The sequence below is a fragment of the Danio rerio genome, chromosome 11 (assembly GCF_052040795.2).
Source record: "Danio rerio strain M-AB ecotype USA chromosome 11, GRCz13ab, whole genome shotgun sequence".
Taxonomy (NCBI): Eukaryota; Metazoa; Chordata; class Actinopteri; order Cypriniformes; family Danionidae; genus Danio; species Danio rerio.
This window is the reverse complement of record NC_141031.1, coordinates 15,350,166-15,365,790: the sequence shown is the minus strand read 5'-3', so window position 1 is coordinate 15,365,790 and position 15,625 is coordinate 15,350,166. Positions and strand designations below refer to the sequence as shown.

Sequence of the window (15,625 nt, the reverse complement as noted above, 5' to 3'; positions counted from 1 at the left end):
CTTAACGTTATCAACTCTTCTTTATCTTTAGGCCATGTTCCAAATCCCTACAAGCTAGCTGTTATTAAGCCTATTATTAAGAAACTGGACTCCAGCAACTTAGCTAATTATAGGCCTATTATAGGCCTATCCTAAAATACTAGAAAAAGTTGTATCTGGCCAATTATGCTCCTTTCTGCAGATGAACAATGTTTTTGAAGTTTTTCAGTCCTCATTACAGTACAGAAACTGCATTTGTGAAAATAACCAATGATTTACTCTTAGCTGCTGACCAAGGGTGCATCTCGCTATTAGTTTTACTTGATCTTAGTGCCACATTTGACACCATCGACCACAATATCCTCATAAATCGCTTAAATTCTACAGGTGTCCAAGGACATGCCCTACAATGATTTAAGTCATACTTGGCTGACCGTTACCAGTTTATGAATATTAATGGGCAGCTTTCATAAGGCAGGCCAGTTAAGTATGTCTCAAGGATCAGTTTTAGGCCCTTTGCTGTTTACAATATACGTTCTACCCCTGGGAGACACTATTAGAAGACATGGGATCACATGGGTCACAGGCTATGATGCGTGTTGGCTTAAAGTTGCAGCCTCCGAAGTGTGAGTCGAAGTAGAATGGTGATGGTTTAAAAAGGCAGGTGTGTTGCAGCTGGCTGGGGTGATCGATATCACAACCCTCGCATTCTTTTTTCAGCTGAGCATCAATGATGTGCTGCATGAGCACTGTGATCAGAGCTTTTATGAATAATTCCGATAATTAGATTCTCATCAGTTTAATTAAATGAATAATTTCGGTAATTAGATTTTTACCAAACTAATAAATTAATAATTCTAGTTAATTAAAATATTAAATTAAATAATAAATTATCATTAATTAGATTTTTATCAAATTAAATAAAATATCTCAACCGTTAACAAAACCATATTTTAATTATTGTAATAAATTATATTATATTATATTTAAATCATTGCTATAAACTATATTATAATTATATACTATTATACACTATTTTATTATATTTTAATTATTGCAGTAAATTATAGTATTATAAATATAATTTTATGTAATGTTATATTAGAATTAATAAACTATAATCTATGCACCGCTGTCTGACGTATATCCCATGTGTTCTTGCCTGCTTGCGTTTCCACTATCGCGCCTAAAGCCAGCGAGCCAAGGCCAGTCGCGTTTCCACTGTCACTTTCGGGGCCTAATTGGGCCAAATCGGGGCTTTCTTGGGGCCAGCGGCCGGCCTTTTTCGGCCAGCCGAATACCTTGGGCCAAAGAGGGCCAGCCAGGGCTTCGGGGCAGAGTGAACGGAGAGGCGGCCACAGTTTTCCCATCGCACACGAGTACATGTGCCAAACACATAAACAAATAAATAAATAAGGGAAAGAAAACATCTAGAACAAATTATAGGCTGGGGTCTTTTTGCATATGATCGGCTTTTTTCTTTTATTTTTTATTGTTTTTATTTATTTTGGAGATAATACAGTATATGAATACAACAAAAAACATTAAACTTTACAAATTTCGTGTCCACTTTTGTAGGCTCAAAACAATAGTGTCATATCTAGATAAAATAGCCTAAGCTATATTGAAATAATTTAAAGAATTACAAATATCGGATATAATAAAATCACATTAAATGAATAAACCAATATAAAACTAACAAAAGCTAGCAATAACAATTAGGTACTATATCAAACTGTTTTAAAGCCATATTAAACTTTCATTTTTTCAAAAGCCTCCTGAATGAGATTTTAGATATTCTCTAAAAACAATAAACACCGGAGAATGTTTTAAATATTATTTATGAAGTATTTAGATACGATGATATTAATCAAATCATGCAAACAGATCATTTTCAGGGTCAGTGAAAGCAGAAACTAGCCAACTTTTTTTTTCTGTCTTCCAGCTGCGCAGCACTTTTTTGACTGCAAGTTGTGAAGTGTCCTCAAACAAGTGTTTATGTTATTATATGACGTGGTAAAATTAAAAAAGGAAATTTTAAATACATAAAGAGCTTTATTAGTGCATAGCTGCTGAGCGCAACGAATTATAGGCTATATTTTATTACTTGCTGCTCTTGTGCTGAAACACTTAACACTTTCCTTTACTTAAAGAGCCCATATTATACATGAAATAGGGTCATATCTTGGTTGTAAGGGTCTCCAACAACAGTCTAATATGCATGCAAGGTCAAAAAACACTTTCATGGTCTTATAATCTGCATTTATTTTTACCTAATTATCCCAGCAACTCCTGTATGAATCGTCCAGTGATTCATTTGTTCCCAAACCCCTCCTTAGCGCGGAGCTAATCTGCGCTGATTGGACCGATGACAGTCTGTCGCGATTGGTCGACTGCCTTCAGTCAGAGAGGGAAATGGCCAATAGCTAATCAGCAATTTAAAAAGTAATCACAGTTCATACACGCTCGATAGTGTAGGCGTGAATTTTAGCTGCCACACTATGGTGAGTGGATAGTGCCACGGATAACCGAACGAAGGAGACAGTCGTGTACTCGCCATACCACACACACACAAAAACACACACACACCTCCGGATGACAACGCTCCCGCTTCCGCCCGCACCCGCCAGGTTTTAGCCTGAGAACCCGCTCCGTTTTCTGCCCGCCGCGCCCGGTCCCGCTAGAGCGGAGAACACAACCAAAAATCACCCAGTATACAGTCCAGACAGCCAAGCTGTCTGTATAGACACATACACACAGCACAAAGCACACAGAGCTCGTTCGTTCGTTCGTTCGCTCTCTCTCGCTCGCTCTCTCTCATACGCTCTCTCATACCAAGCAGACTCTCTCTTTCTAATTCGCATAGCAATATCCGTGATATTGCTAGACAGCCCGCTCCCGTCCCAAATTAAACCCGTTACCGACCGCTCCCGCGATTTATTCGGAAATTTATTCCCGCGGCTGTCCCCGCGCCAGATTTCTGCGGCGCGGGAATAAATTTCCGAATAAATCGCGGGAGCAGAACTCTAGCACGGAGCTCCAATAACAAAGCAGCACGCGTCGCGTTTTTAACGTGACTTTGCACGCGATAAGATAATATATCCAGTTAACCTGATACAGTACACGCGGTTACAAGTAACAAATCACAACTAAATACATTTGCAAGCTAGAGTCAACGAGGCAACAACTTTAACCGCACGTACTTACACTTGAGAAATGGAAGAAACCCATCCTGACGTCCATCAGTTACTCTTTACTGATCCTTCCTTTAACAAACTCAGATGAAGTATTCTTTGTAGCATGTAGCTTCCAGAAGTTTCCAACTGCTTGGTTATAATGCTGAGGTTTCATCTTTGGGTAGAGACTCAATATATCCATCTGCAGTGTGACTTCAATCAACCGGCATGTTTGTGTGTGTGTTTGTGGGTGTGTGTGTGTCTGGGTTTCTGCGTCAGAGGGTGGGGCCTCAGGTTTGAAATCTCCCGGGTTTGCGCGTGCACGTGAATAACTTGGTTTCGTTCGTACGTCATGGCGAAACACCTAATGAGTCGGTATCAAGGCGACTCGTTCGAAGCACTATGAGTCGACTCTTTTATAGATGAATCAACAGTTTTAAACACTGTATTCTTACAGATTTAAGCCTTAGCTGGATACTTCACTTCACTTAGAGCTGTGTTACACACTACATGGAGGGGAATTTTCAAAAACCCATAATATGGGCTCTTTAAGATATAATAAGCAACATCTTTAAAAAAAGGAAATCACCTATTAGGTGTCATAAAGCATAGGGAAAAATTCATGTTTCAGTTCTCTCCGGAGCATTTGAGATAAATGTTGGACAGCGTCTGTCTAACTGAGGATGTTATAAAATACATTTTATATCAAGTTATTTTTTATATGTGGTTTTATATTGTGGATGTGTAGGCTCCCTGCGCTGGGTCCCTCTGTTAGTGGCAAGACCACTGGATTTCGATGCCAAAAGTCGGTCGGCGAGTAAATGAATATGATGAATGAGAACACACAGGTATGTGCATATAGACATACATTGTACTGCTGTACAGTAACGTGTCATTTGTTTGTTTTGGTTGTCCTAATTTTAATAGTTTCGTGATGATGTGGTGTGCTTTATCTGCCTGATTCACGCTGAAGTGGGCTGATTAAGTGACGTTTGATTTGGGGGATGTTGTGGGGGTGGGGTTTATGTGATGCGATGCGAGCTACTAGCCCGACAGTGGAAACGCGACATGATTTCGGCCTCACTGCTCAACCTTTCGGGCGATTGGCCCGGCCTAGCCCGATAAATGACCTGGCTCGCACTGGCCCGATAGTGGAAATGCGGCTAATGTTTGTGTGTGTGTCTCTGGTAGGGCTGTGGGTGTGGGGGCTGGCTCTGGCTGTGTGTCTGTCTGTGTCTATCTTGGTGTGTGTGAGTGTTGATAAGAAAAACTTATCCTTTAGACAACAACCCGTCAACTGTTTGTGAAAGATTTATATCAGATATGGAACATATATCTGATTGTATGTGTTGGGTGTCTCCTACTAAATACTATATGTTGTTAGGTGATTAGAAAATGTTCTGATATTGCATATCTATATATTCACATGCAGCTAACTTTGAGCATATGTATGTGTGAGTGTGTGTGTGTGTGTGCACTTCTGGGTATGGTTTTGTCTGCTTGAAGTCATGATAAAGTATTTAATGAACCTGCCTTTATTATTGCTTATTAATAGGTTATGTTGTTTTTCACTTTATTACTGAATTAGACTAATACGTATTTTAAGACAGACAGAAGAGCATCAGTCATATCATTTAAATGTATCAATGTTGGAACTATCAAATTAAAATATGTTTACAATATTAATCCAGTTAATAACAAATCTTAATCTGTATTGACAACAAACTGTCACACCTTGTAAAACAATTTAATCTAAAAATGTAATGTTCTAAACTGTTGAATGAAAAACAGAGATGTAAATTCAAGTTGCCTTAGAGATTAATGAAAAGTTTTATTATAAAAACATTTTAAACTGAATGTTTTTCTTGCACGTTTTCAATATTTTAACAGGCATGTTCTGTAATTTATGGCATGCATTGTAATACAATTTATCTAAAAAAACTTTATGTTTTCCACACTGGTCAACACTGGTTTGAAAATAAACATAAAATATTTACTAAGGACCAATCGGTCTTTAGACAGTATTGTTATTTCTGTTTCAAAGGATAAATAAAATGTAAAACTTGTAGTAATTGTACTACTCACGGTTGAAGCCAGGCACCTTAGTTTTAATTAATTTTAGATTTAAACTAATTTGAATTCATTGAAAATACTTGATAATATAAAGAGAAATATATAGGGCTCTATTTTGACGGTCCATGCGCAGAGCGCAAAACGCAGGGCGCAAACGCTTTCAGGGCGTGTCAGAACGCATTTTTGCTAATTTACGGACGGAAAAATACGATTTGCGCCGTGGCGCATGGTCTAAAAGGGTTGAGTTTATTTTCTTAATGAGTTATAGGTGTGTTTTGAGAATAAACCAATTAGAGTCTCACCTCCCATTCCCTTTAAGAGCCAGCTGCGTCGCGCCATAAGCGCATTCGCTATTTACAGTACAAAAAGTAAGTCTAAGTGGAAAAACTGAGCATTTCACTAGCAAACAGTTAACAGTTAACAGTTTTTTTTTTACAGAAAACTGTTAAACAGAGCATCTACTGCGTGAGAATGAGACATAATGGATCACTTTCACTTTCGCTCTTGGATAGGGAAACCTTTACACACAGACATCAATGGGCTATATGCACGCATTACTTCCGCGTTTTGTCTAAGGCCGCGGTCCAGTTTCCGGTCCGGGTGATTTTAAGCAGAGGTAAACAGTATTATGGCAGAGTCGTCAATATTTACCTGATATTTACTCGCTGTTTGCGAGTAAATTATGGTCAACGATGTGCAAATGATTTTCCGGATGTGCACTACAACACCGCAGAGCAAACTTGAGAAAGGTTTCAAGTTTTATGCGTCTTCCTACCTGTGCAATTATGAAGGTAAGTTCAGCTAGCCTGTAGGCTAACGTCAATACTATTCTAACGATCTGTCCATCTGCAGCTTTATCACGTTAGTAACAATGATCATATGTGTACGTAATTCTGTCTCAAAGTGTCAGGTAAAAACAGGGCAGGAATAAGATCTCAGTGAGAGCTCATTACTACCGATCGATCTATGAAGAAATCGGAGTCTCCTCACCAGCTGAGAGTAGGACAGCATACATATGAAGTTCTGTCCTGTTCATACTTTTACTGTTCTAAAGTGACCACCACTGTTCAGTTCGGATAATTACAGAAACACAGATGCTGTCTAAGCTTGTAAGCATGATTATTGAGCAAGATATATTAGGAATAAAATAATACAATGCCTTTCCATCCACAACAGACAAATAGCACTGTGTCAATGCTGAGATTTATTGCTGAAACAGTGGAGATGACAGATGCAGTGTAACAGTGTAGATGACATGTTTTCTATTTAGTCTTTAACATTGCAATTAAATGGGAGGGTGACCCAAAACAATAAGGTGTCATTAGTTAATTTCACATCAACAATTTGTCTATTGAAATATTTATTAGTTTTTTTATGTTAATGAACAAATGCTTATTTATTGTGCTTGTTAACTCACAATGTACTAGCTAATGTTAACAAGCATGACTTTGGATTTTTATTCATTAGTAAATTAGTTTAACAATGCTAACTATTAAATATTAAATAGTTCTTTTAATAGTAAGCAAATACATTAACTAATGAAACCTTATTTTAAAGTGTGACCAAAGGGAGATACTTTTAAATGATTTAAAATGATGATTAACAGTGTAGTTTAATCTGATGATATTGCTGCAGATGCCTTTCAAAAGAAGATATTTTGAAGAAAGCTGAAAACCTGTAACCATCGACTTCCATAGTAGGAAAAAGAACTACTATGACTCAGTGGTTGCAAGTTTCCAGCTTCCTTCAAAGTATTTTTGTTTGTGTTAAACATCAGAAACAAACTCGAACAGGTTTGGAACAAGTGAAGCATGAGGAAATAGAATTTTCAGTTTTGGGTGAACTGCCTTTAATGACTCTCTTTAAAAACCTATTAATATTCTTGTTTCTGTTTTCTAGGTAACATTATGAGATTCAGAGCTAGAAAAGTTTGTGTGTTACTCTATCCTGGAGCGGACATCTGTCAGAAAATCCATGCCATCGTCTGCTAGTTAATAGCTTCTGCTCTTGTGTGGCTGAGAGTGGGATATGCAAACATTTGGTTGCTTTGCTTTTCCAGACAGCCCATTACTCTGAAATGTGTAATTGGTGTTGTCACATGAACAATTGTTTGGCATGGATCAATTATGTGTTAAGTTCCATGAAACAGAGGGGTGATTTATTTATTTATTTAATACATAACAGCCCAAATACCTCTCTATGCACAAGTTAAAGAAGCACCTGATTCAAGAAAACAACTGATTCAATGTTATTGTTTCTGTTCATCTGAATAAAATATTTTTTCACAATTGTACTTTTTTTGACAATTTTTATTTCAAATTATATACAGTGATTTATATTTTATATGTACAGTGAATAAAATAAAGGTCTTTATTCTGAATTAAAAAATAGCACTTAGAAAGTAGCTTAAGAAATGTTAATGTATATTAATGTTCAGTTTTTTTTTACTTCAAAGGCAATGAAAACAAACTATTATTTGCCATAAAAGCTCCTTTCTTTAAATGTCTGCATCCGGTTGGCACTCGAGCCTCGATCAGTTTGCTAGACTGAAAATGTCAGCTACACTTTTGTCTTTTTCTGTTTCTGTAAAATTCTCACGTTTAATATCAACAACCCACCTCTTCTGTACGACTTTGTCTTTTGGAAACGTGTGGAAACTAAGAGTTCAATTTCTGACGCTGTGTGTTGCTGAACACAGCAGTGGTAGCTATATTTGTCATATTTATGTAGCTGACATAAACGTATATAAGTGGGCTATAATGGCATAAAACATTAAGACAACTGTCCAAAACATTACTTGTTTTTATCAGTAGCGCTCCTGTTGTAGCACTGTAATGTACGATCGGCGGAAGTTGGCTCGGGGTCTTAAATTTTACCGGAAATGCGTCACGCGCCGCCGTGCATAGAGCCCAGTAGTCTATAAATAATTTATTGCGTTTGTTAAGCGCAAATATTCGTTTCAAAACTATTTTTAAATTCAGTTCTAATTTCCACCAAACGAATAAATGAACAATAACAAAGTGTGTTCAAAAACCTGAAAACCTATATTCAAAAATATCCCAAAACAAATGCAGTGTATATGAATATAATAAATAATACTGCTAATAATAATAACATTATACAAACGCTATTGTTATGAATGAACTGAAAAAGCCTCCCGAGATGAAGAAGACATAAAAGCAGTGATTTTTCATATTTATATAGGCTAGAAAATAATATGTTTTGTAATATTTTAATCCTTTATATTTATATCCTATATCTATTCTTATTATATCCTATATATATCCTTAATATTTTTTTTTTTCATATGTAAAGATATTTGCCTATTGCTCTCGTGCGTATTAAGCAGTGTGTAAGCGAGTGTGTAAGCGAGGCGCAACCGGGTTAACCGGGTTTGTTTTGGTCTAATGAAAAATCTATTTTAGTTTCTCAAAATAGCAACGCGCCAGCCGTGCGCCTTCCTTTTTAGACCAGAACGCGAGTACGGTTTGTATAAATACGCAAAGCGCAAACAGGACACAGCAATAAAGGGGCTGGGTCTGCCTCCTTCATGGGCAGCGCTTGCAGGTTCACTACATAGTTTAAATGAGCACCATAGGAACCTAGGGTACCTAGGTGGGCAGGGGTCTCAGGAAAATATTAGAGTGAGCAAAATGCTGGCACATTTCGTTGATTGAAAATGCCTCCAGAGACCCGCCCATTTAACCGATGCAGCAGAGCTGACTACCTTGACAGAACTCATAAAGATACTGAGTTGAATGATCGAGCAGACCTCTTCTAATAGAGATATTCAAATTTTTATGAGAGGGGAACAGGATATAATAATATCCACGTCTCGCACCTCTGGGAGCTGGATGATGAGGCGATGCTCTCCCAGTGCGCCACCATCGCCGCATCCTCAGAGCAGGGATAATCGTAATGCCAACCCCTCAGTGCGGAGGAGAGAGCCTTAGTTCCATTCAACTAAAGTAGGATAGCATGTTTGGGGTTTCCTTCTCAAGAAGCTTGAGGTTCCACAGATCTGGGCGCCGGTGCCAAACGGTGCCTGTCCCAGAGAAGAAGCTTCTTCTAGGGGACGTGCAAGGGAGCAGCCATTATCAGAAGAGAGTTGAAATACAGGTCCAATTAAGCCAGAGAGGCACAACACATAGACCTGTTCCTCATACTCCCTGACTTTACACAGTATCTGTGCTAGCACAGTATCTGTGCTTCTTCGAAGCCTCTCGTCCTCTTCTTCCCGGAGGTGCACAGTAGGCTCACGCAGTCTTGAAGGGCACCTTTTTCTGCCCGCGCTACGTCTGCCTTCGCCCTCACCACCCTTGATGGTGGAGCTGCCAGGGGGTATGAGGCGATCCCGCTGGTGGAGCGCGCCATCACGGTCAATCTTTGTCCGCATGGCACCCCTGCTTGGCGCGGTCCGCCCCGTCTCCCGTCCAAAGCACCGTGACCGACTATGCTCTCCGGACTACTAAGTCTGCCGCGTGTGCGCTGGGGAAGATGATGTCCACACTTGTGGTACAGGAACGCCACCTCTGGCTAAACCTGGCTGATATGCGCGAAGTTGACAAAGTTCGCTTTCTTGACTCGCCCATATCCCAGGCTGGCCTGTTCGGCGACACCGTTAGTGAATTCACCCAGGAATTTAAGGTGGTGAAGGAGCAGTCGGATGCGATAGGCAATGTAATCTATCGGCGGGACCATAAGCCCTCTCCGTCCGCTGAGCCATCCACCTCCGCTGCTCCTTGCCCGTCGAAAGCCGGCAGCCCCTCCTGCCCTGGGCGCCGCTAAGTCCGGTAAACGGACAGCGAAGCATCCCTGAGACAGGCCATCCGGAGAGAGGGAAACTTGCTCTTTCCCCGCTGGAGGGCGGGGCCAATATTTCAACGGTACTTTTCAGTGCCACCAAAAATTCAATGAAAGAGCACTTTTCCCCTTCCCCTGGATGTGACAGCTCAAGCCCTGCCAGTCTGGGACGTGCTGCTTCTCAGCTCGCAGGGTCTACATGCTCCGCCAGCGGCTTACAGGCTCTGGGGGGACGGTCTCCTTTCTCCCAGCCCTCGAGCCCCCTCTCCGGAGTAAGGGTGCGGAGCCAGAGCGAATCGCTCTCCTCCAGCTTTTCCGCAGGACCCTCGCGCTCCCCGAATCAGCACACCCGCTCCGCGCTGCCCCACCACTGCTACGTCAGCGGTTGTAGCGATGACGCCATTAGCGAGGGCTCTGCCTGCCTGGTTAGCACGGGCCAGCCCCTCGCGGTGGCTCATACACACAATCAGACTCGGCTACGCGATTCAGTTCGAGAAACGGCCCCCCAAGTTCACGGGCGTGTATTTCACCAGGGTCAACCCCCTGTCCGCTCCTGTCTTGCGAGAGGAGATTGCTGCCCTCCTGGCGAAGGGTGTAATCGAGCCGATTCCTCCAGCCGAGATAGAGAGCGGGTTCTACAGCCCGTACTTCATCGTAAGCGCTTTCCACCGCTTTTTTCCGGTGTTGGAGCAGCAACACGTGCTGGTCAGGACGGACAGTATGGCGGCGGCAGCGCATATCAACCGCATGGGGGGTATGCGCTCTCGCCGCATGTCTGCTCCTCTGGAGTCATCCGCGGCTGAAATCGCTGCGCGCCATTCATATCTCAGATATGCTCAACCGTGCAGCCGATGCGCTCTCACGGCAGCAAATTCACTTTGGAGAATGGAGACTCCACCCCAGGTCTGTCCAGCTTATATGGGCGCGATTCAGGGAGGCCCAGATCGATCTGTTTGCTTCCCCCGAGAACGCTTATTGCCAGTTGATCTTTTCCCTGACCGAGGGCACTCTCGGCACGGATACACTGACCCACAGCTGGCCTCGGGGCACACGCAAGTATGTGTTTCTCCCAGTGAGCCTGCTCGCGCAGCTATTGTGCAAGGTCAGGGAGGACGAGGAGCAGGTTCTGCTAGTTGCACCCCTCTGGCCCAACTGGACCTGGATATCAGAGCTCTTCCTTCTCGCGACGGCCCTTCCCTGGCAGATCCCTTTGAGAGAGGACCTACTCTCTCAGGGACAGGGCACCATCTGGCACCCTTGCCCCGATCTCTGGAACCTCCACGTGTGGTCCCTAGACGCGAGGAAGACGTAGGTAACCTACCAACTGCGGAGGTTGACACCATCACTCAGGCTAGAGCCCCCTCCACGAGGTGCGCCTACGCCCTGAAGTGGAGTCTATTCACTGAATGGTGTGTCTCTCGCAGAGAAGACCCCCGAACTTGCCAGATCAGTGTTGTGCTCTCTTTCCTTCAAGAGAAGCTGGAGAGCAGGCTGTCGCCCTCCACTCTCAAGGTTTACATGGCCGCCATCTCTGCTTATCATGACGCGGTAGCTGGCTGCACCGTGGGAAAGCATAACCTCATCATCCGGTTCCTCAGAGGCGCCAGCCTTCCCTATCCGCTAACCACCTTCCTATGTGCACTCCCACCTTCTTAGGGCTAGTCCATATGTATTACCATTTTGTCTGCCCCATTGGATGCGGATGGTCTCCGCAGCATCCTCCCTAACGGGAGTGCACGCTTACCAACGTACTGTTGTATTTCCTGGAATTATCTAGACGCTAGCGACTCCCAAAAATATACCTATTCCGTAAAACTTCCTTTGAAGTGGGGATAAGTTAGGGCCAAGGGCACGTTGGAGGACCGCGCTTTCCATGATTTGGGTACGTCACGCTTGCTTGACTGCCCTCTCATCGGAGGCGTTGGTAAGGTGCAGTCATTATGGCGTTTTCCATAGTCTCCCATACCTGGATTTCTACATCAAATCCACCTAAAGCACTGGAATTCCCCAACCGAAGGGGAACGTTTGAGGTTACAGAAGTAACCCTTCGTTCCCCGAGGAGGGGAACGGAAGTGCTATATTCCATCGCCATGATGACTGTACCTTAGCTGTTTAAAAGTCACTTCAGCTTAAAAGGATGGCGTTTGCTCGCACCAGATGTGCTTATATGCTGGGATAATTGGCAATAAAGCACACCTGCGCAAGCTTACGCTGCCAATTCATTGCTTTCATTGGCCCGTTCAATACTCTTTCAGACAAGCGGCTTCTGAACCGAAACCTCCCATACGTGGATTTCTACATCAAATCCACTCCTCGGGGAACGAAGGGTTACTTCTGTAACCTCGAACGTTATCTGCCTTCCACAAGCAAGTGTTCCTATCATGGTCATTAACATATAAGCATGATTTCTCCCCACATCGCTATTTCATTTGGAATAATAGATACATTTTATACAAATGCAAATCTCTTTTTTTAGTGGTTTGACAACAAAATTAATTTGGTTAGTTAGTTGTATAATGGTATGCTCTTTTCTTACAATGAATTCCTTTCTCATTACAAAATTTCAATAACTCAGCTGGAGTTTTCAACTATTATTGGTTCAGTTCCTTCAGGAGCGAATATGTTATTTAGAGGTATTAATCAAGACCATCCTTCTGATACCTTGTCTCTTACTAAATCTTTTGTTGGCAAAATTTGTTTTACAGTGAATACCAAGAGAAATAATAGAGCTATTCATACTCTTTTCTAAAAAGAAATCATTACTGTTAGAAAGTCATTCCATCATTCCCCGTTCATATTAGTCTAAAAGGTGATGATAAAAATGAAAACAAGGCCGTTTGTTCACGTTTGCTGAAGAAATAACGTGCTCCTTGGCTTTCCATTTTTTTCCACGCTCCACTCTCGCGTTTTCTTTCTGAATGTGCCATTCTCGCATTTGTCAGCTTCTCACAGGTTCGGGTTTCCAAAGCTTGTCAATAATCAAGCGCACGTTATAATTATCAGCTCAAGAAGTTTGTTATTTCAAATTTAGATGCGTGGCGAGCGCAAGTAATCTCTCGCTGTGTATTTCAAACATGGTGGCTCCTTTGTTTACATTCTGGCTTGTTGCTTAAGCGAATGACGTATCTCTGTAAACCAATAGCGTTCAGCTGCGCTTCTAGCTCCGCCTTTTGGTACCCTTTCTTGTGTTTGGGACAATTTCAAAATGGTGCCGAAAAAGTGGTACAGTACGGTTTGGTTCGGTACGCCTTTTGACAGTGAAAACGGCCACAAAAGCGTACCAAACCGAACCATACTGTACCACTCAGTGGAAATGGGCCATTATTGAGTTATTAACGCACAGCAATGCCACAAGAAGAAAGGACAGACTTTGAAGAAATAAACAGGGTGTGGAGAGATCCATTAAAGTGCACTGAACATGTTCTTCCCACGCGTGCGCGACAGGCAGGTCTGTACAATTACGTAATTTATCGGCTTAAAGATATCGGCCTAATTTAGACATCAGATCGATAACGATAATCTTAAAAATAGCATTTATTGGCCGATAATGATATGAGCGCCGATATATCGTGCATCCCTAAAATATACTTTTTGGCTTTGCTGGCTATCCTAATTAAGAGGAAAATTTGTTTTTATTTAATTATTTACTTGTATTGTCAACAAAAAATTTTACAACCATAAATGTAAATTTACTAATAAGAAACCACATTTTAAGATATTGGTGACTGAAATATTCTTGTATATTACCAGTATCAGACTCTCTAAACAAAAACATTGAGGGAAGTTTTCCAACACTAAACAAGAAAGCCCTATGCACTTTAAAACTGTAACTAAATATATATAAAGTATTTATTTATTTATTACTTATGTACAGTTTGTATATTTGTATTTTATTTATAATTACCCCCTGGTAGGTATATATTTTGTATTGTAAAATGGTATTTGCTGTTTTTTAAAAAAAATAATAATAAAATAAAACTTCAAAGCGGAGGATAAGAACATGAACTAACTTAAACCTGAAGATTCAGAAATGCACTCTATTCGCTACAGATTGACTGTTTTGTAGATATTTGCAACTTTAAAATCTGAAAATTAAGTGGTTAGTGGAAAACTAAAATGCGATAAAAGTAATTTATGGGGAGAAGGAGGCACACCCAGCCCTGTCATTGCTGTGTCTGTGCACTGCGATTAATGTGACCGCACTTAGAGCATACGCCTCCAATCAGCTCTTTTTCTGTTTAATCGGAAGAAGGGAAGTGCCGTATTAAAGCAGAGGTAGAGCTAGAGCTGCACAATTAATAGTAAAAAGATTGTGATCTCGATTCGACCCCCTACATGATCTTATTACAGCATTTCTACGATTCTGTCAATCATATTTTCAAGTTCAGGAGAGAAGCAAAGGCTGCACGAGTCTTTTCGTTGTTTCACACACGTTGCTCAGCGACATGGACACCTCCAAATGATGTTAAAAGAGTCACATACTGTATTTATAAGGTATAATTCACCAAAAAATGTCATTTTTGTCTTCATATAATGCTGTAATCGCGACCAGGAAATCACACGAGACGTGAGCTGCTGAATGATCAGGCGTGCGCCCTAATGATAGACGTGCGTGCGTCTCCTTTAGTGAACAGAACCTGCATATCTTGTGAGTAACAGGTTAAAGAGTTGTAAATAATATTCAGTTTGTATGCAGAGAGTGATCGTTTGAGAGCCGCACACGAAGTATGAACAGCACTTAGATGTAAAAATGAAACCGAAAGCGTGCACATCATTTGAATAATCATATTGCATTTTAGAGTTATGACTGCGACAAGCATTTTATGTTTTTTCTTTCATAGCGAATACAAAGTTGTGCATGAGAATAAATGTTTACAGTGTCAGTATAACTACTCTAGTCTATATAATGTTTATTTTACTAGTTAATCAAATGGTCTAATAATGTTCTCAATGACAGATTGCAAGCATAGGCCTATATCTCAAACATAACTCAACATCAGAATTATCATAAGTAGAATAGAATTATTTATAGAAATCAGAAGACCTACACATAATATTATTTTGTTGTTTTACCATGTTTGAGAAAAAAAAAAATTGCTAACTCATATTAAGCTTTATTTTACATCTACAGAATCGTGAGAAAATCATGATCTTTATTTTAAGCAAAAAAATCGCAATTCTCATTTTAGCCAGAATCGTGCAGCTCTAGGTTGGCCCACTGCATAGCTGATGCCATCGCCTTTGCTTATCAGTACCAGGGTAAGCCGGTTCCCCTTGGAGTGAGAGCTCAATTAACTAGTGGTGCCTCCTTTTGGGCGCAAGTATGAGACACCTCTGTAACAAATTTAGTAGAGCTGAGGGTTGGGTGATTCCTAACACATGCGTGAGATTCTATATCTTAGGGTGGATTCAGTTTCCTCCTATTTAGGGATAATTCTGTTTAATCGGGAGAAAGTGAGCTCTGTGTAAAAAATACATTTGCTACAATTTTTTTTCCTTCAGGAGATACATGCGCTTATTCTGCTTAGCGAGCTCCCCATCTGGCAAACCCTAGTTCAACCAAAGCCCACAGCAGGCCAGCACCTGACTCAGTG

At 41.1% G+C, this 15,625-nt stretch overlaps 2 protein-coding genes across 2 annotated transcripts in view; one reads left to right on the top strand and one right to left on the bottom strand.

The window, feature by feature from the left end:
* Positions 1-15,625, bottom strand: part of si:ch73-60h1.1 — an 82,528-nt gene that overhangs the window by 57,337 nt on the left and 9,566 nt on the right. The window lies entirely within an intron of this gene.
* On the top strand, positions 8,533-13,649 carry LOC141376572 (uncharacterized). The gene is made up of 2 exons (XM_087273509.1): positions 8,533-12,061; positions 13,480-13,649. The coding sequence occupies exon 1, from the start codon at positions 10,425-10,427 to the stop codon at positions 11,685-11,687; it is 1,263 nt and encodes a 420-aa protein (XP_087129635.1). The 5' UTR covers positions 8,533-10,424; the 3' UTR covers positions 11,688-12,061; positions 13,480-13,649.

Excerpts from the sequence above, each read along its gene's own strand:
- LOC141376572 (XM_087273509.1), top strand. The coding sequence starts at position 10,425 with ATGACGCCATTAGCGAGGGCTCTGCCTGCCTGGTTAGCACGGGCCAGC.